The sequence below is a fragment of the Gadus macrocephalus genome, chromosome 1, assembly GCF_031168955.1.
Source record: "Gadus macrocephalus chromosome 1, ASM3116895v1".
NCBI classification, from domain to species: Eukaryota; Metazoa; Chordata; class Actinopteri; order Gadiformes; family Gadidae; genus Gadus; species Gadus macrocephalus.
The window spans coordinates 22,668,521-22,696,307 of record NC_082382.1 but is presented as its reverse complement, the minus strand read 5'-3'; the positions used below and the strand labels follow the sequence as shown (position 1 = coordinate 22,696,307).

General features: G+C 48.4%; 2 protein-coding genes across 2 annotated transcripts in view; both read left to right on the top strand.

Moving 5' to 3' along the window:
- ccm2l (CCM2 like scaffold protein) overlaps positions 1–8,724 on the top strand; it is a 10,624-nt gene extending 1,900 nt beyond the window's left edge. The window contains 13 exon segments of the mRNA XM_060058955.1: positions 174–257; positions 1,186–1,369; positions 1,996–2,019; positions 2,022–2,045; positions 2,048–2,214; positions 2,697–2,862; positions 2,865–3,112; positions 4,081–4,210; positions 4,858–4,921; positions 5,156–5,279; positions 6,006–6,144; positions 7,179–7,323; positions 7,606–8,724. Coding sequence (XP_059914938.1) covers positions 174–257; positions 1,186–1,369; positions 1,996–2,019; positions 2,022–2,045; positions 2,048–2,214; positions 2,697–2,862; positions 2,865–3,112; positions 4,081–4,210; positions 4,858–4,921; positions 5,156–5,279; positions 6,006–6,144; positions 7,179–7,323; positions 7,606–7,738 — 1,632 coding nt within the window. The 3' untranslated portion in view covers positions 7,739–8,724.
- A 1,246-nt stretch (positions 8,725–9,970) lies between these two features.
- cables2b (Cdk5 and Abl enzyme substrate 2b) lies at positions 9,971–26,242 on the top strand. The gene is given in 12 exon segments (XM_060060187.1): positions 9,971–10,791; positions 19,294–19,389; positions 19,901–19,978; positions 21,124–21,229; positions 21,532–21,547; positions 21,550–21,668; positions 21,980–22,007; positions 22,071–22,171; positions 22,527–22,633; positions 22,913–23,032; positions 23,228–23,312; positions 23,973–26,242. Coding segments are annotated over 12 exon segments (1,548 nt in total). The 5' UTR covers positions 9,971–10,246; the 3' UTR covers positions 24,120–26,242.
- The last annotated feature ends 1,545 nt before the right edge of the window (positions 26,243–27,787 follow it).

Sequence of the window (27,787 nt, the reverse complement as noted above, 5' to 3'; positions counted from 1 at the left end):
AGGGGAGAGGAGAGGAGAGGAGAGGATGGAAAAGGGGAGGGGAGAGGGGAATGAGAGGAGATGATGAGAGAAGAGGAGGGGAGAGGAGAATAGACTAGAGTAGAGCGTAGATTCCAGTAGAGTAGAATGGAACAGAGGAGACGGTGATGTTTGATGCTTGGCTCTCTCTCTAGTTCCTGGGTCACCTGACCTGGGTATCCTGCTCCCTGAACCCCTCGAGCAGAGACGAGCTGCTGCAGCTGCTGGACACCGCCAGGGTGAGTAGTCAACTACCTATCACTGTATTACCGACAGGGTGAGTAGTCAACTACCTATCACTGTATTACCGACAGGGTGAGTAGTCAACTACCTATCACTGTATTACCGACAGGGTGAGTAGTCAACTACCTATCACTGTATTACCGACAGGGTTAGTAGTCAACTACCTATCACTGTATTACCGACAGGTGAGTAGTCAACTACCTATCACTGTATTACCGACAGGGTGAGTAGTCAACTACCTATCACTGTATTACCGACAGGGTGAGTAGTCAACTACCTATCACTGTATTACCGACAGGGTTAGTAGTCAACTACCTATCACTGTATTACCGACAGGGTTAGTAGTCAACTACCTATCACTGTATTACCGACAGGGTTAGTAGTCAACTACCTATCACTGTATTACCGACAGGGTTAGTAGTCAACTACCTATCACTGTATTACCGACAGGCTGAGTAGTCAACTACCTATCACTGTATTACCGACAGGGTGAGTGGTCCACCAGGGTTAGTGGTCAACTACTTATCACTCATGGCAGGTTTATTGGTCAACTACCCATCACTTTATCAATACCAGGGTTAGTAGTCAACTATCTATCTCTCTACCTGTCACTCTCCCTGTCTCTCTCCCTGTCACTCTCCCTGTTACTCTCCCTGTCACTCTACTGTCTCTCTACCTGTCTCTCTACCTGTCAATCTACCTGTCTCTCAACCTGTCTCTCTCCCTGTCACTCTACCTGTCACTCTACCTGTCTCTCTACCTGTCTCTCTACCTGTCTCCCTGCCTGTGTGTGTGTGTGTGTGTGTGTGTGTGTGTGTGTGTGTGTGTGTGTGTGTGTGTGTGTGTGTGCGGTGCGTGCGTGCGTGCGTGCGTGCGTGCGTGCGTGCGTGCGTGGCTGCGTGCGTGGTGTGTGTGTGTGAGCAGCAGTTGAAGGTGCTCCCCCTGAAGACCAGCGCTGAGCAGGACTGCATCCTGAGTCTGTCGGCCCGCTGCCTGCTGCTCACCTGGAGGGACAACGAGAAGCTGCTGCTCCGCATGCCCACCCACGAGATCGCTGCGGCCTCCTACCTGAGGGACGACGCCATGCACCTGCTGGTGCTCAAGACAGGTGGGCTATCACCTCGCCTAGCGCCAGACCCACAGTCCTAGAGCCTAGCCTAGTGACAGACCCTCAGTCCTAGAGCCTAGCCTAGCGTCTAGCCTAATGTTTAGCCTAACGTCAGACCTACAGTTCTAGAGCCTAGCCGAGAGGTCTAGCCTAATGTTTAGCCTAGCGTCAGAATAATAGCCTAGCGCCTAGCCTAGCGTCTATCATAATGTTTAGCGTAGAGTCTAGCTTAGCGTCAGACCAACAGTGCTAGAGCCTAGCCTAGCGTCTAGCCTAATGTTTAGCCTAGCGTCAGACCCAAATTCCTAGAGCCTAGCCTAGCAGTTAGCCGAATGTTTAGCATAGAGTGGTAGCCTAGCGTCAGATCCGCAGTCCTAGATTCTAGCCTAGCCTTTAGCCAAATGTTTAGCATAGAGTCTAGTCTAGAGCCTAGCCCAGTTAATAATGGGCTAGGCTAATGTTTACCATACAGTCTAGCCATTATCGGACCTAAATTCAGTCCAAGCATCTAACATAGTATGTATGCTAGTGTCTAGCCTAGCATCAGTCCTGGCAACTCGTCTAGAATCATAGCTAGCACCTAGCCTAGCGTCTATCCATCCTATGTATGACATCAACGGCTCCAGGGCTCAACGTGGACACCATGGTTGCCGGGACGACAGCCTGGAGCGGAGGAAGCCCGTAGAGTCGATGGGCGTCGCCAGACGGTCAGCTGCAACGCGGACCCGCGGCCAGCAGGGGGCACCATGGAGCGCAGACACACCATCTGTGGGGTTGACTGGAGGACCTCCCTCTCCGGGGCAACCATGACAAGGAGAGGAGAGGAGGAGGAGCCGGAGGAGGAGGTGAACACCTAGGACACTGAGACAGCTGTGTATATTATATTAACGTAGTGTGTATCAGATGATACACACTAGACTTGATGAATGATGAGAGGGAGCGTGACCCCTGAAGGTCACGGACGCTGAAGGTCACTGACGCTGAATGTCACCGATCCTTGAAGGTCACGACCACTGAAGGTCACAGACCCCTGAAGGTCACGGACCCCTGAAGGTCATCGACCCCTCAAGGTCACTGACCCCTACTCCACACTGATGTAGAACACTTCCTGATGGTCCAATAAGGGATTATAAACGGGTGACAAATGGACCCCCTCACCGGTCCGTCCTGTCCAATGTAGTCTCTGCTCTCGGCAGTTACAGTAGAACTACTACTAATCAATATTGAGAAGGACATGGCTCATTTATGCATGTGAGCTCTGGTCCTCTCTCCTGTCACTCCTGAAACTCCGGTATGGGTCTTGAACCACCATCTTCTCCTGTCTTAGGTGGAGCAGCAGCAGCAGCTGCAGCAGCAGCAGCAGCAGCAGCAGCAGCGGCAGCAGCAGCAGCGGGAGGAGCTGGGGGGGAGCAGGGGAGGAGGGGGGAGTCTGGAGAGGCGGCGGGTGGGGGGAGTCTGGAGAGGAGGCCGCCGCCTGCCGCGGAAGGCCGGGGGAGCTGGGAGACCCGGGGCGGCCGGCCCGTGAGCGGGAGCTGGGGGTGGGCGGGGGCGGGAGGGGGAGTGGGGGGGAGCTGGGAGAAGAGGGGGGTGGGGGGCAGCTGGGAGCGGCGGCATGCCTGCACCGGGAGCTGGGAGCGGGGGAAGAGCTACGGCAGCTGGGAGCGGAGGAACCACAACCCGCTGGAGCCCACGCCCTGCCCTGACGCCTACTGCAACCTGGTGGTGCTGAGCACCGAGACCCGGGTGGGTCCGCCCAGACCACCCTGACCAACCCCTAACTACCCCCAACTACCCCCTAACTACCCCCGGTAACTACCCCTAACTAACCCCCAACTACACCCTAACTAACCCTAACTAGCCCTGAATACCCCCTAACTACCTCCTAACTAGTCCCTTTATCTACCCCCCAACTACCCCCTAACTACCCCCTAACTACCCCCGGTAACTACCCCCTAACTACCCCCTAACTACCCCCTGTAACTACCCCCTAACTACCCCCCAACTCCACCATAACTACCCCTAACTACCCCCTAACTACCACTTGACTACCCCTAACTACCACCCAACCCCCTCTAACTACTAACTAACTACCCCTTAACGTGCTACGCGACGCCAACCTGGTGATCCTGAGCACTAAGACCTGTCTGTCATCTATCTGTTTGTCTGTATTTCTGTCTGTCTGTCTGTCCTCCTGTCTACCTGTCTGACTTTCTGTCTCTCTACCTGTGTGTCTACCTGTCTGTTTGTGTATCTACCTGTCTGTGTGTCTACCTTTCTGTCTACCTGTCTACATGTCTGACTTTCGGTCTGTCTGACTGTGTGTCTCCCTGTCTGTGTGTCTGTCCCCCTGTCTGTGTTTCCCCCTGTCTGTGTTTCCCCCTGTCTGTGTGTCTACTGGTCTGTGTGTCTACTGTCTGTGTGTCTACCTTTCTGTCTACCTGTCTGACTTTCGGTCTGTCTGACTGTGTGTCTGTCCCCTGTCTGTGTTTCCCCCTGTCTGTGTGTCTACTGGTCTGTGTGTCTACCTTTCTGTGTGTCTACCTTTCTGTCTACCTGTCTACATGTCTGACTTTTGGTCTGTCTACCTGTGTGTCTCCCTGTCTGTGTGTCTGTCCCCCTGTCTGTGTTTCCCCCTGTCTGTGTGTCTACCTGTCTGTGTGTCTACCTTTCTGTGTGTCTACCTGTCTGTCTGTCTACCTGTCTGTGTGCAGGATGCAGCAGAGGAGTACTGCTCCCTGATCTGCCAGATGTTCCAGATCATCTACGGCCACCAGACCATTGAGTGTGTGGACAGGGCGGGCTTCCACTACACCATGCCCCACCGCTATTGGCTGCAGAGGAGTGAGTGACAGCTAGGCTTATGACATCACAACTCTACAATTAGCATGGTGTATGAACCCATACTAGCCACTAACACTCACACACACAAACACACACACACATGCACGCACACACACGCATGCACGCATGCACACACACACACACGTACAAGCATACACACACACACACAAACAGACACACATATGCACACAGACACATACACAAACATGCACAGACTCACACACAAACACACACACATGCACAATCGTACACTCAGACACATGCACATACACACATGCACACAAAACATACATGTACACACACACACACTGAAAATGCAATCCTTTTATCTGCAGCACATCATACTGTATTGACTGTAACATGACCTCAGTATAGTAGCACACGTGCATCACTATGACCCCTGAGCTGTCTGGTCGTTAGAACAGAGTGTCGGGTTTGAATCCCTGCTGACGGAGGTCTCTCCGGGCAGCAAAGGCCTGACCTAACGTCTGGAATCAGGAAGACAGCTCCTCATGTTTCACTTCCCTTTGTCCATCAATCCCTCTCTCTCTCTCTCTCTCTCTCTCTCTCTCTCTCTCTCTCTCTCTCTCTCTCTCTCTCTCTCTCTCTCTCTCTCGCTCTCTCTCTCCCTCTCTCTCTCTCTCTAGGTGACAGTTGTCTGACTGACATGTCCTACAGCTATGATGCTGACTTCAGCTGCTGCAGCTCCTAGTGAGTGTGTGTGTGTGTGTGTGTGTGTGTGTGTGTGTGTGTGTGTGTGTGTGTGTGTGTGTGTGTGTGTGTGTCCGTGGGTGTGAAGGTGTGTCTGTGCATGTGTAATGTAATAATAACATGCCAACGTGTGTTCTATGCTAACGTGTGTTCATGCTAACGTGTGTTCCATGCTAATGTGTGTTACATGCTGACATGTGTTACATGCTAATGTTCATGCTAACGTGTGTTCAGCGACGGATCCCAGGACGCCTACGATGTGTACTACAGTGAGTCGTACAGCGACACCTCCTCTCACCATAGCAACGGCCCAGACTCCGACCCCGCCCTCATGCTCATGCACGACTACATGCTAACCGTAAGTCGGGGGGTATGAGTGTGTCCTCACAATAGCTACAGAGCTGTCTATATGTAACATAAATATTACAATATATATTGTAATATATATTATATTATAAATATTATATTATTACTTATTTATTAATATCTAAATAATAATATGCAATATATATTATATTATTATATCTAAATGCTAACATAACATTTATAATATCTATGCAATAATGTATAAATAATAATATAATATCTACAGTATAATATATACGCTATATTGTAACATATAAATTATGTTATATATATTCTAATGCATGTTATAATCTCCAAATGAATTGTAACATATAAATTATATAATATATATTTTATTGTATATGTTAAAATCTCTAAATGATAATATAACAGGCTAAAAAACAGTTTCTACCCCAGAGCTGTTAATTCTCTAAATAATGCAGAGTTATAAATTATTGCATTATCATACCAATATGACCTTTAAAATGGGCTGTCATTTTTAAATATATAGATTTGTTTTTTGAATTCTTTAACATTCTATATTTCTTTTTTTAAAATAACCCTTTTCTCATTTAGTTTTTTGTTTAAAAAATCTTAAAAAAAAAAAAATATATATATTTTGAGAGCCTCTACCCCAATTTCGTTGAACTTTGTGCAATGACAACCGAGAGATTCTGATTCTGATTTTATAGAACATATGGGCTATATTGTACCCTATAAATGGTACATTGTGTCTCAGCTGCGCAGCCGCCTGGCCCCAGAGGAGCTGCAGCGCTTCGCCCTGCTGCTCAGGGAGTACCGTCTGGGCTCCTCCATCAGCCTCTTCTGCTCCGACCTGCTGGAGCTCTACGGGGACACCCACAAGTTCCTCCTGCTGGGTGAGGTCCCCGGGGAGGGGGGGGGGACGGGTCTTATGCTGCTCTACTCTGGGTGGTGAGACAGGAAGCCTCTCAGCGGAAAGGTTCTGGGTTTGATGCCCGATGGCCACGGGTCTACCTGTAGGAAGAGCATGCTTCCCCCTCACTGCTCCACCGTGCCACGTGTTTCCATTGTAGGCTAGACTCTCCTCTCATTTATTATATCCTACTCTACTCTATCATGCTCTACGTCTACTCTAATTGATTTGCTCCTACTCTACTCTATCATACTCTACTCTAATTGATTATATCATAGTCTACTCTAATTGATTATATCATACTCTACTCTAATTGATTATATCATACTCTACTCGAATCGATTATATCTGACTCTACTCTGATTGATTATATCATACTCTACTCTAATTTAATATATCATACTCTAATTGATTATATCATACTCTACTTTATTATCTACTCTAGAGGATCTGATCCTACTATAATCGGTTCTACTCAACTCTAATTGATTTGATCATACTATACTATACTCCACTCTACTCTAATTGATTTGATCCTATACTCTACCATACTCTCATAAGTTTTGATTCTACTCTACTCTAGTAGATTTGATCCTACTCTACTCTATTCTAATTTATTTGATCCTACTTTACTCTATCCTACTGTGCTCTAATTGATTTGATCATACTCTACTATATTCCACTCTACTCTAATTAATTTGATCCTACTCTACTCTAATTGATTTGATACTTTAATCTACCTATTCTACTCTTATTGATTTGATCCTACTCTACTTTAATTGATTTGATCCTACTTTACTCTATCCTACTGTACTCTAATTGATTTGATCATACTCTACTATATTCTACTCTAATTGATTTGATCCTACTCTACTCTAATTGATTTGATCCTACTCTGCTCTAACAGATTTGATCCTACTTTGCTCTATTGTATTCTAATTGATTTTATCCTACTTTGCTCTACCATACTCTACTCTAATAGATTCTGTCCTCCTCTACTCTATTCCCCCCCTCCAGGGATGCGTGCGTTCATCCCAGACAAGGACGTTGAGGTGTTTGAGAGTTTCCTCGAGAGCATCGGCATCAGGGAAGGCGGGATTCTAACCGACAGCTTTGGACGCATCAAGCGCAACCGGAGTGTGATGGAAGCCCCGCCCACAGGGTGTGTTGCCATGACAGCAGGGAACTACTACTATGTGTTGTATTCCTGAAGCACTCCGCGGGCCACGCTATCGCACGTTTTCTGCATTATCATCAGCTCACGTTGCCATTCTCCACCCCGATTGGCCCAATTCAGTTTTGACATCATCAAATGGTGCTCAGTGACTTTTTGTTTTGTAGATGTTTGTCAGGTTTGCACCTTTTGCGAGGTCAGAGGTCAAGGTGAACAGAGGTGTGTACAGGCTGTGTCTGTGCCTTGCTCATGGACCCTGTCGCCCTGCAGGTGTGACAGCTACTCCCTGATGTCCGGCTCCCAGGATTTCAACCGACGCCTCAGTGACATCACACACGACGTGGAGGCGCTCGGCTTCCAGGAAACACACGGAGACATAGAAGAAGAAGACTACTACCTTTAATAGAGACACAGAAGAAGAAGACTGCTACCTTTATTAGAGACACAGAAGAGGAAGACTGCTACCTTTAATAGATACACAGAAGAAGAACACTACCTCACTAAAGAAATAGAGAGACTACTGCTGCCTTCAATAGACAGAGAGAGAGAGACTACTATATTGAAGAGAGAGAGAGAGAGAGAGAGAGAGAGAGAGAGAGAGAGAGAGAGAGAGAGAGAGAGAGAGAGAGAGAGAGAGAGGTAGATAGACTATTAGTCCTAATAGAGAGTAGCAATGTGTGTATTTGTCACTCTGCGTAGACAACACTGTGCTATGAGCCTGTGCGGTTCATTGGATGTCGAAGCTGGGCTGGTGCTGGTTGGTGGGGATTATTATGGGATAAATAAGCTGGAGACATTCCTTGAGATGATGTCATCGTGCAGGGACATCCACGATGCCCTGTTGATACACCTTTAAAGAAACATCTCTCCAGCTGCACGTCATCACACACACACACACACACACACACACACACACACACACACACACACACACTCATGCACACGCACACACACACACAAACACGTCAGGAGCGTTTTACCACATGAGGTTATATCGGGCAGTCCTTGGTGTTTGATGGTCTCTGAATGCAGAGGACAACAATTTAACACGCAGTCAGAGCGACCCAGCTCCAGGATGTAATACCATGTTTTCATCGGCAGAGGGAGACACCAGACTCCATGTTTTAATTCACTACAACTCAATGTTGAAAGAGCTTCATCGGCAAGTCAAACAGGATAAAGGTGAAAATAGTCCAAAAAAACTTCCACAAATGTAAGATTAGATATGTACAGTAAAAAATGAAAAAATGAAACAGACGAAGATGATTAATACTTTTATATGGAAGAGGTGAAAAGATTGTTGTGATAATTAAAAAACACGAATTGTCTGGAGTAAATGTGTGTTCCTTTACGTACAGTTTGGATAACGGCCAGATGTTAAAGGCACCCAGTGCAACTTTATGTAAACATTCAATGAAAAATAAACATTCAATTTCTAGTCTTTTTTACACGTAGTAAGTTTCAATAACTCCATACCATTACATATCGACATTCAAGGAGCAAAGATGAGACGTCGTTGTGTGGTGAGAACTGATAGAAAATCGTAAACAACAACAATCGCCGGTGGGGAGAAGCCATTTTTCCATTGACTGGAAGCCTGCTTTATTTATTGTAGGTTACAAAAAATAAAGAAAATGGCGGCATTGTTGTTGTTATCGATTTTCTATCAGTTCTCACCACACAACGACGTCTCATCTTTGCGGCTTGAATGTCGGTATGTAATGGTATGGAGTTATTGAAACTTACTACGTGTAAAAAAGACTAGAAATTGAATGTTTATTTTTAAGCCTCGAAAGTTGCACTGGGTGCCTTTAACAACCGAGGATGGGAGCGCTTTAGGGAAAATATAATGCTCGCTCTCTCTCTCTCTCTCTCTCTCTCTCTCTCTCTCTCTCTCTCTCTCTCTCTCTCTCTCTCTCTCTCTCTCTCTCTCTCTCTCTCTCTCTCTCTCTCTCTCTCTCTCTCTCTCTCTCTCTCTCTCTCCTGATTCCTTTGCTGAGCCTGTTGGCATATTGACCTTCCCATTGTGCACTGCTCTAGCCGCGAGACCTCTACCCTGTCTCTGTGTGTGTGTGTGTGTGTGTGTGTGTGTGTGTGTGTGTGTGTGTGTGTGTGTGTGTGTGTGTGTGTGTGTGTGTGTGTGTGTGTGTGTGTGTTATATTATATATTTATACAGTTGCCTCACCCTGATACTGTGTTGATGGTGGTGGGGTTGAGTTTCCCTTCAGATGGATCAATAAAGTCTTCTCTTATTACATCGAAACAAAAAAAATGCTTTTTGAATAGGCTACTGCAGGGACTTCACTGTCTTCTATAGCGCTATTTTAGTACTGTTACTGTACTGTAGGCCTACTGTACGTGCGACCGGGTTTGTAAGATCATGTGTCACAGGCATTGGGTACGGGCTGCGGTGGCCTTCGCCTAGGCTGTGTTCGGCTGTTTACGGGCTGTGTTCGGGCTTTGGTGGCCAGCCGCCTCGGCTGTGTTCAGCTTTGTTGTGACTCGGAGTCAACAACATGGACAAAATCCGCTACGGTTTCATAACAAAGAGACATCAGCCAATCACAAGCCACTGCGTGATAGAGCGTCAGACCATCTGTTTTTGGTCAATACGAACTACCATGTTGTTGATTTTCCAAACACGTTTCCTTCATTCGTGTGACGGAATAAACACTAGAGATAAGGTTCAATCAGAGATTAAACCGATATTTCTTTTTTAAGTCAACAGTAGACATTCTGGAGTCTACTAAAACCACCAAACTGCTTAAACTAAGGGTTCTGGGTGTTGACGCGACGTCATACTCCAGAGCCAATCCGAGCGTAGGGGGCGTGACCCGAGCAGGACTGCTTTGACAGTTGCTTCAGCGAGCGAGCCGATGCTTCAGTCCACTTCCTGGGGCGCGGGAGGATTATGGCGGCAGCCGCCACGCGCACCGTCTCCGTTACCGGCAAGAACAAACCGCACAACATCAAAGAGCACGTCCGGCGGACGCGGGAGAACTCCCGCCGCCGGCAGGCCGCCCTGCTGTTTCTCAGCAACATCTCCCTGGACGGGCGACCTGCGCGGAGCACCGCGGCGGACAGCAGCGACTCTGACGGGAACGAGCTCGGCTCCCCGGGCATCCCCGGGCGGCTTCCCCCAGGGGGGACGGTCCCCGGCTTGGCCGCCGCGGAGAGCCTCGGCCCGGTCCACTCACCCTTCACGCCGAGGGTAGGGCTGCTGAACCATGTCCCGCCGCTCCTGGTCCTCCCCTCGGACGCCGGGTTCGACGACTCGGGCGCCGGGGGGCTGCTGCTGCCTGGGCGACGGACCGCGTCCTTCTCCTCGCCCGGGACGCTGCTGTCCCCCTCGCCGTCGCGCGGGAGCCTGCTGCCCTCCCCGGTGGGCCCGCGGAAGTCCTCCACGCTGCTGTCGGTCCACAGCTGCACGTCCGTGTCTTCTGAACCCCGGCAGAGGTGAGTGGCTCTGGAGCCTCTAGACCTGCGTAACCCCCCTCAACGGTCAGTGGTCATGAGAGGGGGCTGCTGATTGGACCCTTCAGACAGGTAGGAGGTTAACCTGTCTGTCCGAGTTGAACCTGACTAGGACCACTAACCGGCTCGGTCCTAGGGAGCCGCTGATTGGACCCTTCAGACAGGTTAACCTCACTGGTCATGAAAGGGGGCCGCTGATTGGACCGCAGGGGAGGGTTTACCTTCAGTGCATTCAGTCCATAAGTGCCGTTATCAACTGTATGGACTCATTGCAGACAGAATAGCATCTTTAACCTGGCTTTTATCTTTTACTACATAAATATTAGCCAAGTTGAAAGGCATATCGTGATGTAAACATTAAGTGTCTGTTATTCGATCTGTGATATGTTTTGTTTGCTGATTTATAAATGCAGAAGTGTAGTCAAACCTAATTGAATGATATTTAATTTAATCTAAGTGGATATTTTATGTATGTATTTACGTATCGAATTGTTCTATCCATTTTGTAATGGTATTAGAAATGGATCATATTCATAACCAGTCAATCTGGCAGTGCTCAGATTACGTTGGTCAGTGACACTGTAGCTTCGTGTGTGTGTGCGCGTGTGTGTGAGTTGAACGCATATAAAATGACAGATGTTGGAAGGGACAACATCAGCAGGAAGGGTTGTTAGATGATCTATCATCACGACTCAGTTAAGGTGTTTACTGCTCTTAAAGCACAACTATGGTAAGGGGTATGCTCTTAAAACACAGCTAAATGAAGGTGTTTCTGCTCTTCCATTGCCTTCAAGTTAAGGTGTTTCTGCTCTTAAAACGCTGTAGGGTTAAAAGGTGTTTACTGCTCTTAACCGCAAGCCACAGTGTTGAAGAGCCAGGCAGTGACCTTTAGAACACTTCCTAGTGTCTAAACATTGTGTCACGGTGGAGTGGGAAGGCTTCACTGTTGGATGGGTGCCAGGCTTTGTTTAGACCGTCGCTAGGTAGGTCTAGCAGCGCTAGCTAGGGCTAACTGGGAGGACCACTCGGAGGGACCGCTGCAGGGACTGCAGGTCGTCATAACAACATCTGCTTCATGTCCCCTCCACGGGGGCTGTGTTACAGGACCAGAGGATGTTGATGTTCAGAGGATTCTGCTCACTGTCCTCAACAGCAATATCAGATTCATGTTGTCGATACGAGAGCAGGGGACGAAAGAGACATGGGTGGGATGGGTGGGTCCTGGTCCGGTGGGCCTACAGTGTGACTCTGGTGTTATGGGGATCTGGCTTGGCGTGTGATGTGGATCTGGTTTGGTGTTTTGGAGGGAAGAGGAACACGTGTCGTATCAGCTCTACAATAGAAAGGGATGCATGAGGGAGGAGAAGAGTGATGTCATATCTGAAGAGGGAAGTCTCCCATGCTTCTGAGAGTCCGGTCTGTGCTGACCTTTGACCCCTCCCTGGTTTCTCAGGGTGAATGTATGATTGTTTGTTTGTTAGAGTTACGTGTTGAAGTGGGTGTGTTCAGTCAACAGGGTGTGTCTGTTTGACTGGTAAACACACACACACACCCACCCCCACACACACACACACACACACACACACACACACACACACACACACACACACACACACACACACACACACACACACACACACACACACACACACACACACACACACACACACACACACACACACACACACACACGGTCCAAAATGAACCCCAGCCCACAAGCGGTAAACTTGACCGCTTGGCAGGTCAAACGTTTTGCAGATTACGTTGGAGAACATAATTCTGGACTCTGCACACACTGACACATGTATTTAATCTTTCTCTGAGGAGGAGAAACCATCCAGCAGAAGAGCAGAGAGGAGGAGGGGAGGGCGTAGTAAAGGAGAGAGAGAGTGTAGTAAAGGAGGAGAAGGAAAGGGTGGAGGAAGAGGAGGGGAGGGTGTAGTCAAGGAGGAGGAGGGGAGGGTGAGGTAAAGGGTGTAGTCAAGGAGGAGGAGGGGAGGGTGAGGTAAAGGGTGTAGTCAAGGAGGAGGAGGGGAAGGTGTAGTAAAGGGTGTAGTCAAGGAGGAGGAGGGGAGGGGGGGAGGTAAAGGGTGTAGTCAAGGAGGAGGAGGAGGAGGGGAGGGTGTAGTCAAGGAGGAGGAGGGGAGGGTGAGGTAAAGGGTGTAGTCAAGGAGGAGGAGGGGAGGGTGTGGTAAAGGGTGTAGTCAAGGAGGAGGAGGAGGAGGGGAGGGTGTAGTAAAGGGTGTAGTCAAGGAGGAGGAGGGGAGGGTGTAGTCAAGGGTGTAGTCAAGGAGGAGGAGGGGAGGGTGTGGTAAAGGGTGTAGTCAAGGAGGAGGAGGAGGAGGGGAGGGTGTGGTAAAGGGTGTAGTCAAGGAGGAGGAGGAGGAGGGTGTGGTAAAGGGTGTAGTCAAGGAGGAGGAGGGTGAGGAGGAGGGGGAGAGGAGGGTGAGGTAAAGGAGGATGATGATGATGGGGAGGGAGGGAGGGTTGTAATCTACTTATTTAAGGTGATGTAACACTTGAACTGGAAGCAGAACTGATGGTCTGATACGTGTGTGTGTGCTAAAAACATTTTTTTACAGATATGATCATTGACGTGTGTGTGTGGTTGTTACAGTATTAGTAACATATAATCTTTGACCAGTCACACGTCATAGGGATGACGTGTGTGTGTGTGTGTGTGTGTGTGTGTGTGTGTGTGTGTGTGTGTGTGTGTGTGTGTGTGTGTGTGTGTGTGTGTGTGTGTGTGTGTGTGTGTGTGTGTGTGTGTGTGTGTGTGTGTGTGTGTGTGAGAGTCAAGGGTACATCTAATCTATGTACCATGTGTGTGTGAGTGGAGGATTTCCTGGGCTATTAAGCTAAAGCCCCTTGGTCCCTTAGTGTGTGTGTGTGTGTGTGTGTGTGTGTGTGTGTGTGTGTGTGTGTGTGTGTGTGTGTGTGTGTGTGTGTGTGTGTGTGTGTGTGTGTGTGTGTGTGTGTGTGTGTGTGTGTGTGTGTGTGTGTGTGCGCGCCCCCGGCTGCCTGAGAGAGGCAGAATACATCTCTACATGTATTGAAATCTATTTTATATGTAATATAAACACTTCTATTCAAACATTCTCCAAGTACACGCTTGGTGACAGCATGAGTCTGCTGACCTCAATGGCCCTGTCAGACGCTCATCACGGGCGGTGATGTTACCATAGCAACAGAACACAAATCCGCCCCCGGCGGCTCCGGCAGACTGCAGGTGTTTGCATACGTTTGACATCCAGGAAGACCGGACTCAACCTGGGTTCCCCTCCCAGCTGAAAGGTCCTTGCTTCCGTCCCCAACGCGCTCAGTCTACCTGTAGGCCTCCAGGAGCAAGATGACCCCTGACCCCTACCCCCCTGAATCCTATTGGTTAAGCCACCTGTTAAACGGTTATAGTGGCACCAATAGCTCTAAAGCTTGTGTTGTTGACTCCCCGTTACCAGCAGCGTCGTGGAGGTTTAAAGGCTTTGACTTCTTCAGCCTCTGCCACTAACCAATGCCGAGCCCTGTTAGCTTCAGTTAGCATCAGGTAGCTTAATCCCATTGGACTACTGTGGTCTTTAGGACGCATCGGCTCTGTCGGATGGCTCTATGGGCTGGCTCTGTCGGCCATAAAGAGGCCACCACCACCACTACCTCCGTCACTACCTCCGTCACTACCTCCACCACCACCACTACCACTACCACCACCACCACCACTACCTCCACCACTACCACCACTACCTCCACCACTACCATCACCACCATCACCACCATCACAACCACCATATCCTCCACCATCATCGCAGACAACATCCTCATCATCACCACCACCGCTCACCAAACTTCCCAGGCGCCCAGTTTCCGTCCCACTGGACGGAAACTTCCCACAGCATTCCAGGCCACTGGGCCGGGGGCGACCAGTTCCCATGGTGACGAGTGTGAGAAGATTCCATGGAGGCTGATGAGGTCGATTTGAGGTCGATTTGTGTATTCCCTCTGCGCCTTGGGTTGCAGCGTAGCCTAGCGTTGTAGCCTAGCCTAGCATTGTAGCCCAGCCTAGCGTTGTAGCCCAGCCTAGCACTGTAGCCCCACCTAGTGTTGTAGCCCAGCCAAGCCTAGCGTTGTTGCCCAGCCTAACGTTGTAGCCCCACCTAGTGTTGTAGGCTACTACACTAGGTGGGGCTACAACACTAGGCTGGGCTACACCTTGCTACAACTTGTAGGGCTACAACTTGTAGCCCAGCCTAGCTCTCCAAACTTGTTGCCCAGCTTGTAGCCTAGCCTAGCGCTGTAGCTTAGCCAAGTGTTGTAGCCCAGCCTAGCGCTGTAGCCTAGCCAAGCGTTGTAGCCCAGCCTAGCGTTGTAGCCCAGCCTAGCGTTGTAGCCCAGCCTAGCGTTGTAGCCCAGCCTAGCGCTGTAGCCTAGCCTAGCGCTGTAGCCTAGCCAAGCGTTGTAGCACCTTCACTGTTGCCCCCGTGATGGAAGGACTCACTAATGAAGCCTGATTGTGTTGCTCCGTCGGTCTCCTGGGTCTCTCTATCTCGGTAATGCGTTTCCCTCCATGCCTCCCAGGGGCAATGCCTATATTAGGCCTTTGTCAAACTTCCTGCTTCCGGAACGCGGAGGAACGCGTAGTAGGGATTTAGAACTTCTGGTCGTTTGTAGATACAACAACAATGGCCGCCTCTGTCCGAGGTTGTCTATCGACACAGTGTCAATAGAATTCAAACGTTCATCTTCTTAGGTGACTTTAGGTGGGTTGCAGAGAGACTTGCTCCGGCGATATCTATCGGCCTCCGCCATTGTAAACAGCTAAGCGGAAGAGCCGTATCCCTACCCAACGACGTTCTTCCGCTCTTCAGTTATTGTGTTCCATAGGCCAATTGGGGCCAAGAACACAACATTTAAATGGTTTAAAGTTGATCTGCGGTGTTGTTGTGAGGTTTTGATTCGGGGTGCGTGTCGTTGGGTTACATTTAGATGCGGTCCGCTCCCGGCTGTATTTAACCTATCGCTGTGGGCCTCTCGGAATACACCAGAGACGAGCTGTCTGATTGGCTGAGGATCGGCCAACTGAGTTCCATCAAACTTCTGGTCCCACACTCGGCTACCGTGGAAATGGAAAGTGAAAAGATTACAGCAGCAGGGCTATTTCCAGACATGAAAACCCTGTCAGACTGACGTCTCAGACATGGCATTTATAGATATCAACAGCCTATATTTAGCCTCGGGTTGAACCTTTTTACCAATCTTTATTTCCCTGTGGTGCTGTTTGTTATTTTAGACGGAAATCAGGTTTGAGTGTTACAGTGGTCTAGATATGAGGAACCTATTCAGAAAAACGAATCATCAATAGTTAGACTTTTCCATAAATTAAGGTCATTAAGGAGCAGGTAGGGGTTAGACAGTACAGAGACAGGTCATTAAGGAGCGGGTAGGGGTTAGACAGTACAGAGACAGGTCACTAAGGAGCAGGTAGGGGTTAGACAGTACAGAGACAGGTCATTAACCCTTAGATGCATAAGTGGGTCAAAAATGACCCGGTGAGGTTGTTTTCTTGAAATATCTTCGTAATGAAAAATTCTTATCATTTCATGTTCCAGGTATTCCTCAAAAAACATGTTTTTGATATAATGCCATTAACATTTTTAACTTAACCTCTATACATTTTAAGAAATTGTAGTTTTTTGTTTACTACCCCAAGCTTCCATAAGTGGGTCAAAAATGACCCCCATGCATTTTCTATGGAATCCAATGGGAACCTTTGATTCTTATCAACTGTGGCTGTCAGGAATAAATTAACTGTGGACCACACAGACTATATCAGAAGTGTCACCCCTCAGGAAGATTATTTTACAATAATCTATATAGCAATTTATATAGCAGAAAGAAAAAAACAGAAATAATCACATTTTACAACAAGACGAAAGGAGGTGTAGACACCACTGACCAGATGGTTGGTACCTACACCTGCAAGCGCCAAACACAGAGGTGGCCCATGGTGCTGTGGTACAACATAATTGACATTGCCACCCTGAATGCCTACACCTTTTTCTCGGCTCAGCACCCAGAATTCAAGAGCGGCATCACCAATGCACGACGGCTCTTCCTCAAAGAGCTGTCAAAGGAGCTTGTCACACCACACATGAGAAGTCGACTGGAAGGATGCCCCCAACTGCAAACCCCGATTATTGAAGCAATCGAAAGGTGTGGGGTGACAAAAGCCACAACCCAGCCACAGGAAAGAAGCAGACAGGGCCAACCAAAGAGAAAGGTGTCAGATCTGCCCAAGTAACAAAGATCGCAAAGTAAACAATAGGTGTGGGAAATGCAATGTACGTGTGTGCAATGATCACAGCCAGAAACAGGTAGTTTGTCTGAACTGCATACAGTGATGAGACAAGAAGGCAAAACAGGGAAAAGAGAGAGGAACTGTCAATGACTGGACAGTTACAGACAGACATATGGACGGACGGACGGACGGACGGACAGACAGTGGATGTTCACATTTTTCTATTGCTGTTCTGGGTAATTTTATTTTTCAAAAATGTTAAAAAGTGAAAAATAGAGATATTTCAAACATGAAATAATTCTTGTGTGGTCCTAAATATAATACTAAATATTATACAAGTGATTATTCATGACAAAAATGGCATAAAAACACATTGATTCTAAGATGGGTCATTTTTGACCCACTTATGGAAGAGTGTAGGGTCCAGTCACTCGTGCATGGAGCAGGTAGGGGTTAGACAGTACAGAGACAGGTCATTAAGGAGCAGGTAGGGGTTTGACAGTACAGAGACAGGTCATTAAGGAGCAGGGAGGGGTTAGACAGTACAGAGACAGGTCATTAAGGAGCAGGTAGGGGTTTGACAGTACAGAGACAGGTCATTAAGGAGCAGGGAGGGGTTAGACAGTACAGAGACAGGTCATTAAGGAGCAGGTAGGGGTTAGACAGTACAGAGACAGGTCATTAAGGAGCAGGTAGGGGTTAGACAGTACAGAGACGGGTCATTAAGGAGCAGGTAGGGGTTAGACAGTACAGAGACAGGTCATTAAGGAGCAGGTAGGGGTTAGACAGTACAGAGACGGGTCATTAAGGAGCAGGTAGGGGTTAGACAGTACAGAGACAGGTGATTAAGGAGCAGGTAGGGGTTAGACAGTACAGAGACAGGTCATTGAGGAGCAGGTAGGGGTTAGACAGTACAGAGACAGGTCATTAAGGAGCAGGTAGGGGTTAGACAGTACAGAGACAGGTCATTAAGGAGCAGGTAGGGGTTAGACAGTACAGAGACAGGTCATTAAGGAGCAGGTAGGGGTTAGACAGTACAGAGACAGGTCATTAAGGAGCAGGTAGGGGTTAGACAGTACAGAGACAGGTCATTAAGGAGCAGGTAGGGGTTAGACAGTACAGAGACAGGTCATTAAGGAGCAGGTAGGGGTTAGACAGTACAGAGACAGGTCATTAAGGAGCAGGTAGGGGTTAGACAGTACAGAGACAGGTCATTAAGGAGCAGGTAGGGGTTAGACAGTACAGAGACAGGTCATTAAGGAGCAGGTAGGGGTTAGACAGTACAGAGACAGGTCATTAAGGAGCAGGTAGGGGATGGACAGTACAGAGACAGGTCATTAAGGAGCAGGTAGGGGTTAGACAGTACAGAGACAGGTCATTAAGGAGCAGGTAGGGGTTAGACAGTACAGAGACAGGTCATTAAGGAGCAGGTAGGGGTTAGACAGTACAGAGACAGGTCATGAAGGAGCAGGTCGGGGTTGGACTGTAAAATGTAACTTCTCTGTTAATTACTTTTCAGTTGATTCGTTATCGCCGGGGTGGACAGGAAGTTGCATAATCAGGCTGAGCAGACAGCTGATTGGACAGTGCACATATCTGACCACAGGGCTATCAGACGCACACACACGCACACACACACACACACACACACACACACACACACACACACACACACACACACACACACACACACACACACACACACACACACACACACACACACACACACACACACACACACACACACACACACACACACGCGCAGACCATCTGGATAGGGGTAGGGGGGGAGTGCTCATGCTGGGAGTTTAAATCACTGTTATCAAAGTGTGTGGGTGGACCAGCAGATAACCATGTACTATCAGTTATGTGACACACTTCTGTGTTTGTTCACATATTTGTGAATTGATGAATGTTTATGAAGGGGTAGGCAAGTGTGCCATTACTGTTTGTTCAGGCGGTGTGTGTGTGTGTGTGTGTGTGTGTGTGTGTGTGTGTGTGTGTGTGTGTGTGTGTGTGTGTGTGTGTGTGTGTGTGTGTGTGTGTGTGTGTGTGTGTGTGTGTGTGTGTGTGTGTGTGTGTGTGTGTGTGTGTGTAAGGCTTTCAGATCAGAAGAGGTTTAGCTGCTATGCCAGAGCTGATCTGGTGTGATTTCTCGGGTCACCGTTAGTAACCAATGTCTCCGCCCCCTCCAGGAGTCGGAACCTATCGGGGGGCTCGTCCAGAACGCGCCTCACCAAGAAGATCCACTTCATCAAGAACATGAGACCATACGACACCCGGGGAAGCAGGTAACACGTACACACAGACTCACGCACGCACGCACACACACATGACTCATAACCACAGGCACACAGACACGCAAGCACAAACACACAAACACACGCACAAAAGCATGACGAATAACCACACACGCTCGAACGCACGCGTACCCATACACACACACGTAATGACGCGTAACCACACACACGCACGCGCACATGCATGACGCATAACCACACACATGCACTGGAGACACGTAACCACACGCCCCCCCCCCCCCCCCCCCCCAGTGGTATAGCAGCAGAACCAGCTTCATCTGCCTGATGAACACCTCGCCTCACAGCAACTATAGTGACCCCAGCAGGTGGGGTCAAAGGTCATCTTGCTGACCTCTATGGTGCCTGCACTCCTAACTTTGTGTGTGTGTGTGTGTGTGTGTGTGTGTGTGTGTGTGTGTGTGTGTGTGTGTGTGTGTGTGTGTGTGTGTGTGTGTGTGTGTGTGTGTGTGTGTGTGTGTGTGTGTGTGTGTGTGTCTTCCAGGATCGTTCTGATCTGTGCCAAGAAGTCCTTGTGTGCTGCCTTCTCTGTTCTGCCCTACGGCGAGAGCTTCCACATCAGGTACCACATCAGGTCTCTCCGTCTCTCTCTCTCTCTCCACAGTGACTCTATGTCTCTCTGTCTCTCTCTCTCCACAGTGAACCTATGTCTCTCTCTCTCCACAGTGACCCTATGTCTCTCTGTCTCTCTCTCTCTCCACAGTGACCCTATGTCTCTCTGTCTCTGTCTCTCTCTCCACAGTGACTATGTCTCTCTCTCTCTCTCTCTCTGTCTCTCTCTCTCTCTCTCTCAACAGTGACCCTATGTCTCTCTGTCTCTCTCTCCACAGTGACCCTATGTCTCTCTGTCTCTCTCTCCATAGTGACTATGTCTCTCTCTCTCTCCACAGTGACCCTATGTCTCTATGTCTCTCTCTCTCCACAGTGACCCTATGTCTCTCTGTCTCTCTCTCTCCACAGTGACCCTATGTCTCTCTCAATCCACAGTGACCCTATGTCTCTCTCTCTCTCTCTCTCTCTCTCCACAGTGACCTTATGTCTCTCTCTCTCTCTCTCTCTCCACAGTTACACTATGTCTCTCTGTCTCTCTCTCTCTCCACAGTTACACTATGTCTCTCTGTGTCTCTCTCTCTCTCTCTCTCTCTCTCTCTCTCTCTCTCTCTCTCTCTCTCTCTCTCTCTCTCTCTCTCTCTCTCTCTCTCTCTCTCTCTCTCTCTCTCTCTCTCTCTCTCTCTCTCTCTCTCTCTCTCTACAGTGACCCTATGTCTCTCTCTCGCTCCACAGTGACCCTATGTCTCTCTGTGTCTCTCTCCACTGTGACCCTATGTCTCTCTGTGTCTCTCTCTCCACTGTGACCCTATGTCTCTCTGTCTCTCTCTCTCTCTCTCTCTCTCTCCACAGTGACCCTATGTCTCTCTGTCTGTCTGTCTCTCTCTCCACTGTGACCCTATGTCTCTCTCTGTGTCTCTCTCTCCACAGTGACCCTGTATCTCTCTGTCTCTCTCTCTCCACAGTGACCCTATGTCTCTCTGTCTCTCTCTCTCCCCACATTGACCCTATGTCTCTCTGTCTGTCTCTCTCTCTCCACAGTGACCCTATGTCTCTCTCTGTCTCTCTCTCTCTCCACAGTGACCCTATGGCTCTCTGTCTCTCTCTCTTTCCACAGTGACTCTATGTCTCTCTGTCTCTCTTTCTCTCTCTCCACAGTGACCCTATGTTGCACCACCCCAGGAGGAGACACTCCTCCGGGAACATTTCGTCCCTGGAGATGTTACCCGGTCTGGAGGGCTTCCACCTGGACCCCTACAACAAGGTACACACACACACACACACACACACACAACAACACACACACACACACACACACACACACACACACACACACACACACACACACACACACACAACACACACACACTACTAATACTCATTGTACCCCCTAAGGGTACCCCTTTCCCCGGCCAGAAAAACAGATTTTGAAAAAAACCTACGTAATGCATATAATAAGTGTTAACATGAACATTAAAAGGGTGCTTTGGAGATAGACCTGCATCCCTGGTCCCACCAGTGCCCCTACTGGTCTGCTCCCAGTACATCTCTCTCTCTGTGTCCCAGTCGGTGTCGTACGCCCAGTCCTGTTCCCCACCAACGCTCTGGTCGTGAGCGTCCGTCCGTCTCAGCGACCTCCAGCTGCCCGCCTCACACAGCTGCTACAGCGGGTTGGGGCCCGGGGCCCACCCCCCTGGAGACAGGTACATAAACAATCTCATGCATCATATATGCACTATAATATATATAATATATACACTATAATGTACTTTTTATACTATAATATTAGATATATATAACGTATACAATACAGCGGGCTGCAGACAGCTCATATACACAGAATCGCGTGTGTGTGTGTGTGTGTGTGTGTGTGTGTGTGTGTGTGTGTGTGTGTGTGTGTGTGTGTGTGTGTTGTGTGTGTGTGTGTGTGTGTGTGTGTGTGTGTGTGTGTGTGTGTGTGTGTGCCTGCCTGTGCGCCTGGTACTGTAGCAGCTGTGTGTACATATGCACACAGTTGCTGCAGCACTGCCCCCTAGAGGCGGGTGATATACACTGGTCTATACACTGTGTACTTGTATCAGATAACCTATAAAGTGTGTGTCCAGGTGTAGACGACCGGTCGGAGTACGACCCCAACCTGCTCAGCGACCCCCAGTGGCCCTGTGGGAAACACAAGCGAGTCCTCATCTTCGCCTCCTCCTACATGGTCAGCACCTCTACATGTATAGACATATTTCTGTTTACATATGTATGTATACTTAATGTATGTACAGATATTTATCTGTTTATGTATGTATGTATAGATATCTATTTATATGTGTATTATATATATCTATAGATATCTATCTTTCTATGAATATCTTTCTGTTTACATATTATTACTAGTCGACTAATGAATACCAAATTCAGTGGACAGTCACCCGTTTTACCAGCTTAGACTTATAACTGTATGTGTCTGTCCGCCTGTCTCGGTCTGTCTGTCTGTCTGTCTGTGCCTGTCTCTCTATCTCTGTCTGTCTGTGTCTGCCTTTCTGTCTGTCTGTCTGCCTGTCTCTCTTCAGACCACGGTGATAGAGTACGTGAAGCCGTCTGATCTGAAGCGAGACATGAACGAGACATTTAAGGAGAAGTTTCCTCACATCCGACTCACCCTCAGCAAGATCCGCAGGTAGACCCATCAATACCTGATCAATACCTGATCAAAACCCGATCAGTACCAATCAATAGCCGATAAATACCCAATCAACTCCTGATCAGTACCTGATCAATAGCCGATCAGTACCTGATCAATACCTGACCAGTACCCGATCAGTACCCGATAAATAGCCGATAAATACCCAAACTATACCTGACCTGTATCCGATCAGTACCCGATCAGTAACCGATCAATAATCGATAAATACCCAATCAATACCTGATCAATACCTGATGAGTGCTGTCTCTCCAGCCTGAAGCGGGAGATGCGGTCGGTGGGGGAGGACTGCGGCCTGCAGCCCGTTACCATAGCGATGGCCTTTGTTTACTTTGAGAAGTTGGTGCTGCAGGGAAGACTCAACAAACACAACAGGTACACACACACACACACACACACACACACACACACACACACACACACACACACACACACACACACACACACACACACACACACACACACACACACACACACACACACACACACACACACACACACACACACACACACACACACTTCCTGTCCGTGTCAGTGTGTCCCCAGTGATGACGTCATGTGTCTCTACAGGAAGATGGTGTCAGCAGCCTGCCTCCTATTGGCCGCCAAGATCAGCAGTGACCTCAAGAAACAAGAGGTCAAGCACCTCATCGATGTAAGACACACTCAGACACAAATAGAAACACACACACACACACGACACACACACTCACACAGGCACGCACGCACACGCATAGCCACACACACACACACACACCCCTGCAGCGTGGTCGTTAGCAGTGATCAGGTGACGATTTATTGCTGATCCACCAGGTAGGGGGAAAGGTGAGCTCTTGATGACAAAGTGAAATCTGTCTGCCTCTCCTCTCTCCTCCTCTCCCCCCCTCTCTCCTCTCTCCTCCCTCTACCCCTCTCTCCTCCCTCTACCCCTCTCTCCTCCGTCCCTGTCTCCCCTCCTCCCCTCTTCTCTCCTACCTCTCCCCCTCTCTCCTCTCTCTCCTCCTCTCTCCTCCCTTTACCCCTCTCTCCTCCCCTCCCCCCTCTCCTTCTCCCCCCTCTCTCCTCTCTCCTCCCTCTACCCCTCTCTCCTCCCTCTACCCCTCTCTCCTCCCTCCCCCTCCCCCCCTCTCTCCTCCCTCTACCCCTCTCTCCTCCCTCCCCCTCCCCCCCTCTCTCCTCTCTCCTCCCTCTCCCCCCCCCTATCTCCTCTCTCCTCCCTCCCGCCCCCTCTCCTCTCTCCTCCCTCTCTCACCTCCTCTCCCCCCTCTCTCCTCCCGCCCCCCCCCCTCCTCTCTCCCCCCCCCACCCCCTGCAGAAGCTGGAGGAGTGTTTCCGTCTGCACCGCCGCGAGCTGATCCAGTTTGAGTTCACCATCCTGGTGGCGCTCCAGATGGCGCTCTACCTGCCCGACAGCAACGTGCTGCCGCACTTCAGACGGCTGCTGCAGCAGCAGGCGCTGTAGGCCAGCGCTGCCTGGCCCGGAGGCACTTCGGCAGAAACACTATCCCCCCCCCCCCCCCCCCCTCTCCCCCCGGGAGCACTTTACAGCCCCTCCCTCTCACTGTGATGCCTGGCTCAAAGGCACGGCGGCACCCCCCAGTGTGAGCACTCTGGGGAATTGAACCTGCGGCGTTGTGAGCGTTCTGTCCTTCCCCATCCCCATCCCCTTCCCCGTCCCCCCCCAGTGGTGACCCAACCCACCTGCGTCCCAGTAGGACACCGTAGCCGCGGTAACCAGCATGTCCCCTCGCTCAGTCAATCTTCTTAATGTCGCCATGGCGACGTTATGACACACCTTCCTTCCCGCTGATATGCAATACAGAAACATCTGCTGCCTCAGCATGCACTGACAGGAAGTGATAGAACTGGGACAGGAAGTGATAGAGCTGGGATGGGAAGTGGTAGAGCTCCATCACTACACAGTACTGCTGTACTCTATCACTCTGGTCTACTAACACTCTTCTCTCATCACTCCCCTCTCCTGCTCCCTTCCCTTACGTCTTTACTTCTGTTTCAATCCTATTATAACCAAATACTGATTATTTTGCACTTTTGTCCTAATTTGCACGCGGCATCAAGGGAACGACGTTTAGACAAATCTATTTTTACATGTCTGTGGTAAATGAGTCTGTTGTGGTCGAACCATTTCTACTATGAAAGGCACATGGTTACGTGTTTGAGCAAGCACTCACACCCAAGCGCACACACACACACACACCCACCCACACCCAAGCACACACACAGAACCTCCCAGTCTGGGATGAGTTCCTCCCAGTCAGAGTTCCTCCTCTCCACACCAGACTCCCGCTGGGGGAGATGTTTGTTTATGGTCACAATCATTAATTTGAATTGTGTGTTTGACGTGAATATTATTGATAAGAATAGTGTTGTAAGATCTAGAATAGATTATGAACTATATCTAGTTTATAATAACCATATCTAGATTATAATCTTAAAATGTAGGTTATAATCTCCTGATCTATATTATTATCTCCAGATGTAGGTTATAACCTATATCCAGATTATCATCGCCAGATCTAGTTTATAACCTATATCTAGATTATAATCTCAAAACCTAGATTATAATCTCCAGATGTACATTATAACCTATATCTAGATTATCATCTCCAGATCTAGTTTATAACCTATATCTAGATTATAATCTCAAAACCTAGATTATAATCTCCAGATGTACATTATAACCTATATCTAGGTTCTGTTCCTAGAGATGTAGGTTCTGTTTCTAGAGATGTAGGTTAGAACCCAGAGATTGAGACTATCCTGTGCTCCCTATTGACCTTCACGTCTTGGTGTCAATCAATCAATCAGTCATTCAATCGCGTAATTTTATTTAGTTTCTCGTTTAATAACGTATATTATTGTTGTTGATGTTTTTAGGATTATAATTGTTATTTTATACTGTTTTCTCTTGTGGAGGAATGCAGGAATGCAAAGGGAAGTATTTAACACAATATCCATGTCTTCCATTTCTACATGCACGCCATTTTTATATATGTCTGGGTTTATGTTTGATTATTATGCAATCGCTGCGTTCGTTGACTCTAAAGGGAAACTTTACTGAACAATTGTCAAATGTCAAAGAAACCAAAATCCTCTGAGGAGAGGATGCAGACGATGTAGCACAGGGACATCAGACACATTCTGCTGAATGTGAGTGACGGGAACCAGAGGGGGACGAGCTGTGTGTGTGTGTGTGTGTGTGTGTGTGTGTGTGTGTGTGTGTGTGTGTGTGTGTGTGTGTGTGTGTGTGTGTGTGTGTGTGTGTGTGTGTGTGTGTGTGTGTGTGTGTGTGTGTGTGTGTGTGTGTGTGCGCGCGCATCGATATATCTACACATAGATATATCTATACATCTCTATACATATATATCTATGTATAGATATATATATGTAGAACCCAGATCGACTCAGTCCCCCAGTCCTTCTTGTGCCACAGTGACATCGTCAACCTGCATCCTTATTTACCCTTTTAGTATTTTTTGTACACCTTTTTGATACGTTTTTGATATATTAATCCTATATTACTTCCAATAGTGTGACAGGCCGTCGCATGGCTGAGCTGGTTTTTCTGTGACTTCTCTGTAACATACCGCGATTCCGTTCCCTCGTCTCTGTAACATACCGCGATTCGTTCCCTCGCCTCTGGCGCCCCTTGGTGGACAACTGCACTGCATGTCCGTCAACAGGGATCTATTCAGCGTCTGTTTCTATGAAGCTTTTTTCTGACATCTGCACTGGTGATCTAACTTCCGTTGTTTCAAGGAGAAATTGATTTATAAAGGCACATTTTTCTGTAATAAATACCACACACTGTTCATGTCGATGTAACATCTGTTATTTATTTTTAATTAAAAAACACTTTCATATCTGTTTATTTCTTTTCCATTTTGATGTCATTAATTTCTTAGCTAATTAATAAACGAACAAACGACGTGATTTGGGAAATGTATACTAAGTGAGATTTGTTATTCTAGGTATATACAGGATAATCCATACAGCTTGTTGAGGTGTTACTGTTTAGCATTAATATTATTATTAATATTATGTTAGAATATTGTCACAGTGGCCAGCAGCCTCTTCTACAGCTAAGCGCTCTGCTGAAAGTTCATTAACGACGTGACCGACGGATGGATGAAGTCGGACCTACATGTCCCCGTCCACCTGCTGTTCCTTCAGCCACAGCAGGGTTCACTGCTCAGCAGCTCTGCTGTTCCTTCAGCCAACAGCAGACGTCACTGCTGAGCTGCTCTGCTGTTTCTTCAGCAACCAGCAGGGGGCACTGCTGAGCTGCCTGACTCGCATGCTATTGCGAGTTTATGCAACTAGATAGATATATACATCTTTATTTAACAGACTCGTTTTTTGTGTGAATATATAGATGTATCCATCTATATATTTCACACAGTGTGGCTATAGATCTATAGCTGTAACTGGTGTGTCTGCTGTAAGACCAGTCAGAGTGTCACCCCATTAGGGAAGACGGATAGACGAGACGAACTGGGACAGAGCCAACCGCTCATCTCTTCTCTTCCCTCCTCTCTCCCATCTCCTCCCCTCTCCTCTTCTCTCCTCTATATGAATCTGACTGATTTTCCATCACTGTCCTCCTTTTCGTCGGCAAATCCTCTCCTCCACTTTGCATCTCTCTCTCTCTCTCTCTCTCTCTCTCTCTCTCTCATCTCTCTCTCTCTCTCTCTCTCTCTCTCTCTCTCTCTCTCTCTCTCTCTCTCTCTCTCTCTCTCTCTCTCTCTCTCTCTCTCTCTCTCACAGCAACTCAGCAATTCAGCCTTGGTCGCCCAGGGCCGAAAGTACAGGTATCTTGATCTGTAGGGCCGTAACGGAGTAGACTTGTCTCCGTGGCGACGACAATTAACGAGCCTCTGGGCTTGGAGTCCTGTGTGTGTGTTCTTGTCAAGTCCCGCCTCCACAGTCTCAGAGTCTCTCTCTCTCTCTCTCTCTCTCTCTCTCTCTCTCTCTCTCTCTCTCTCTCTCTCTCTCTCTCTCTCTCTCTCTCTCTCTCTCTCTCTCTCTCTCCTCTCTCTCTCTCTCTCTCTCTCTCTCTCTCTCTCTCTCTCTCTCACAGCAACTCAGCAATTCAGCCTGGTCGCCCAG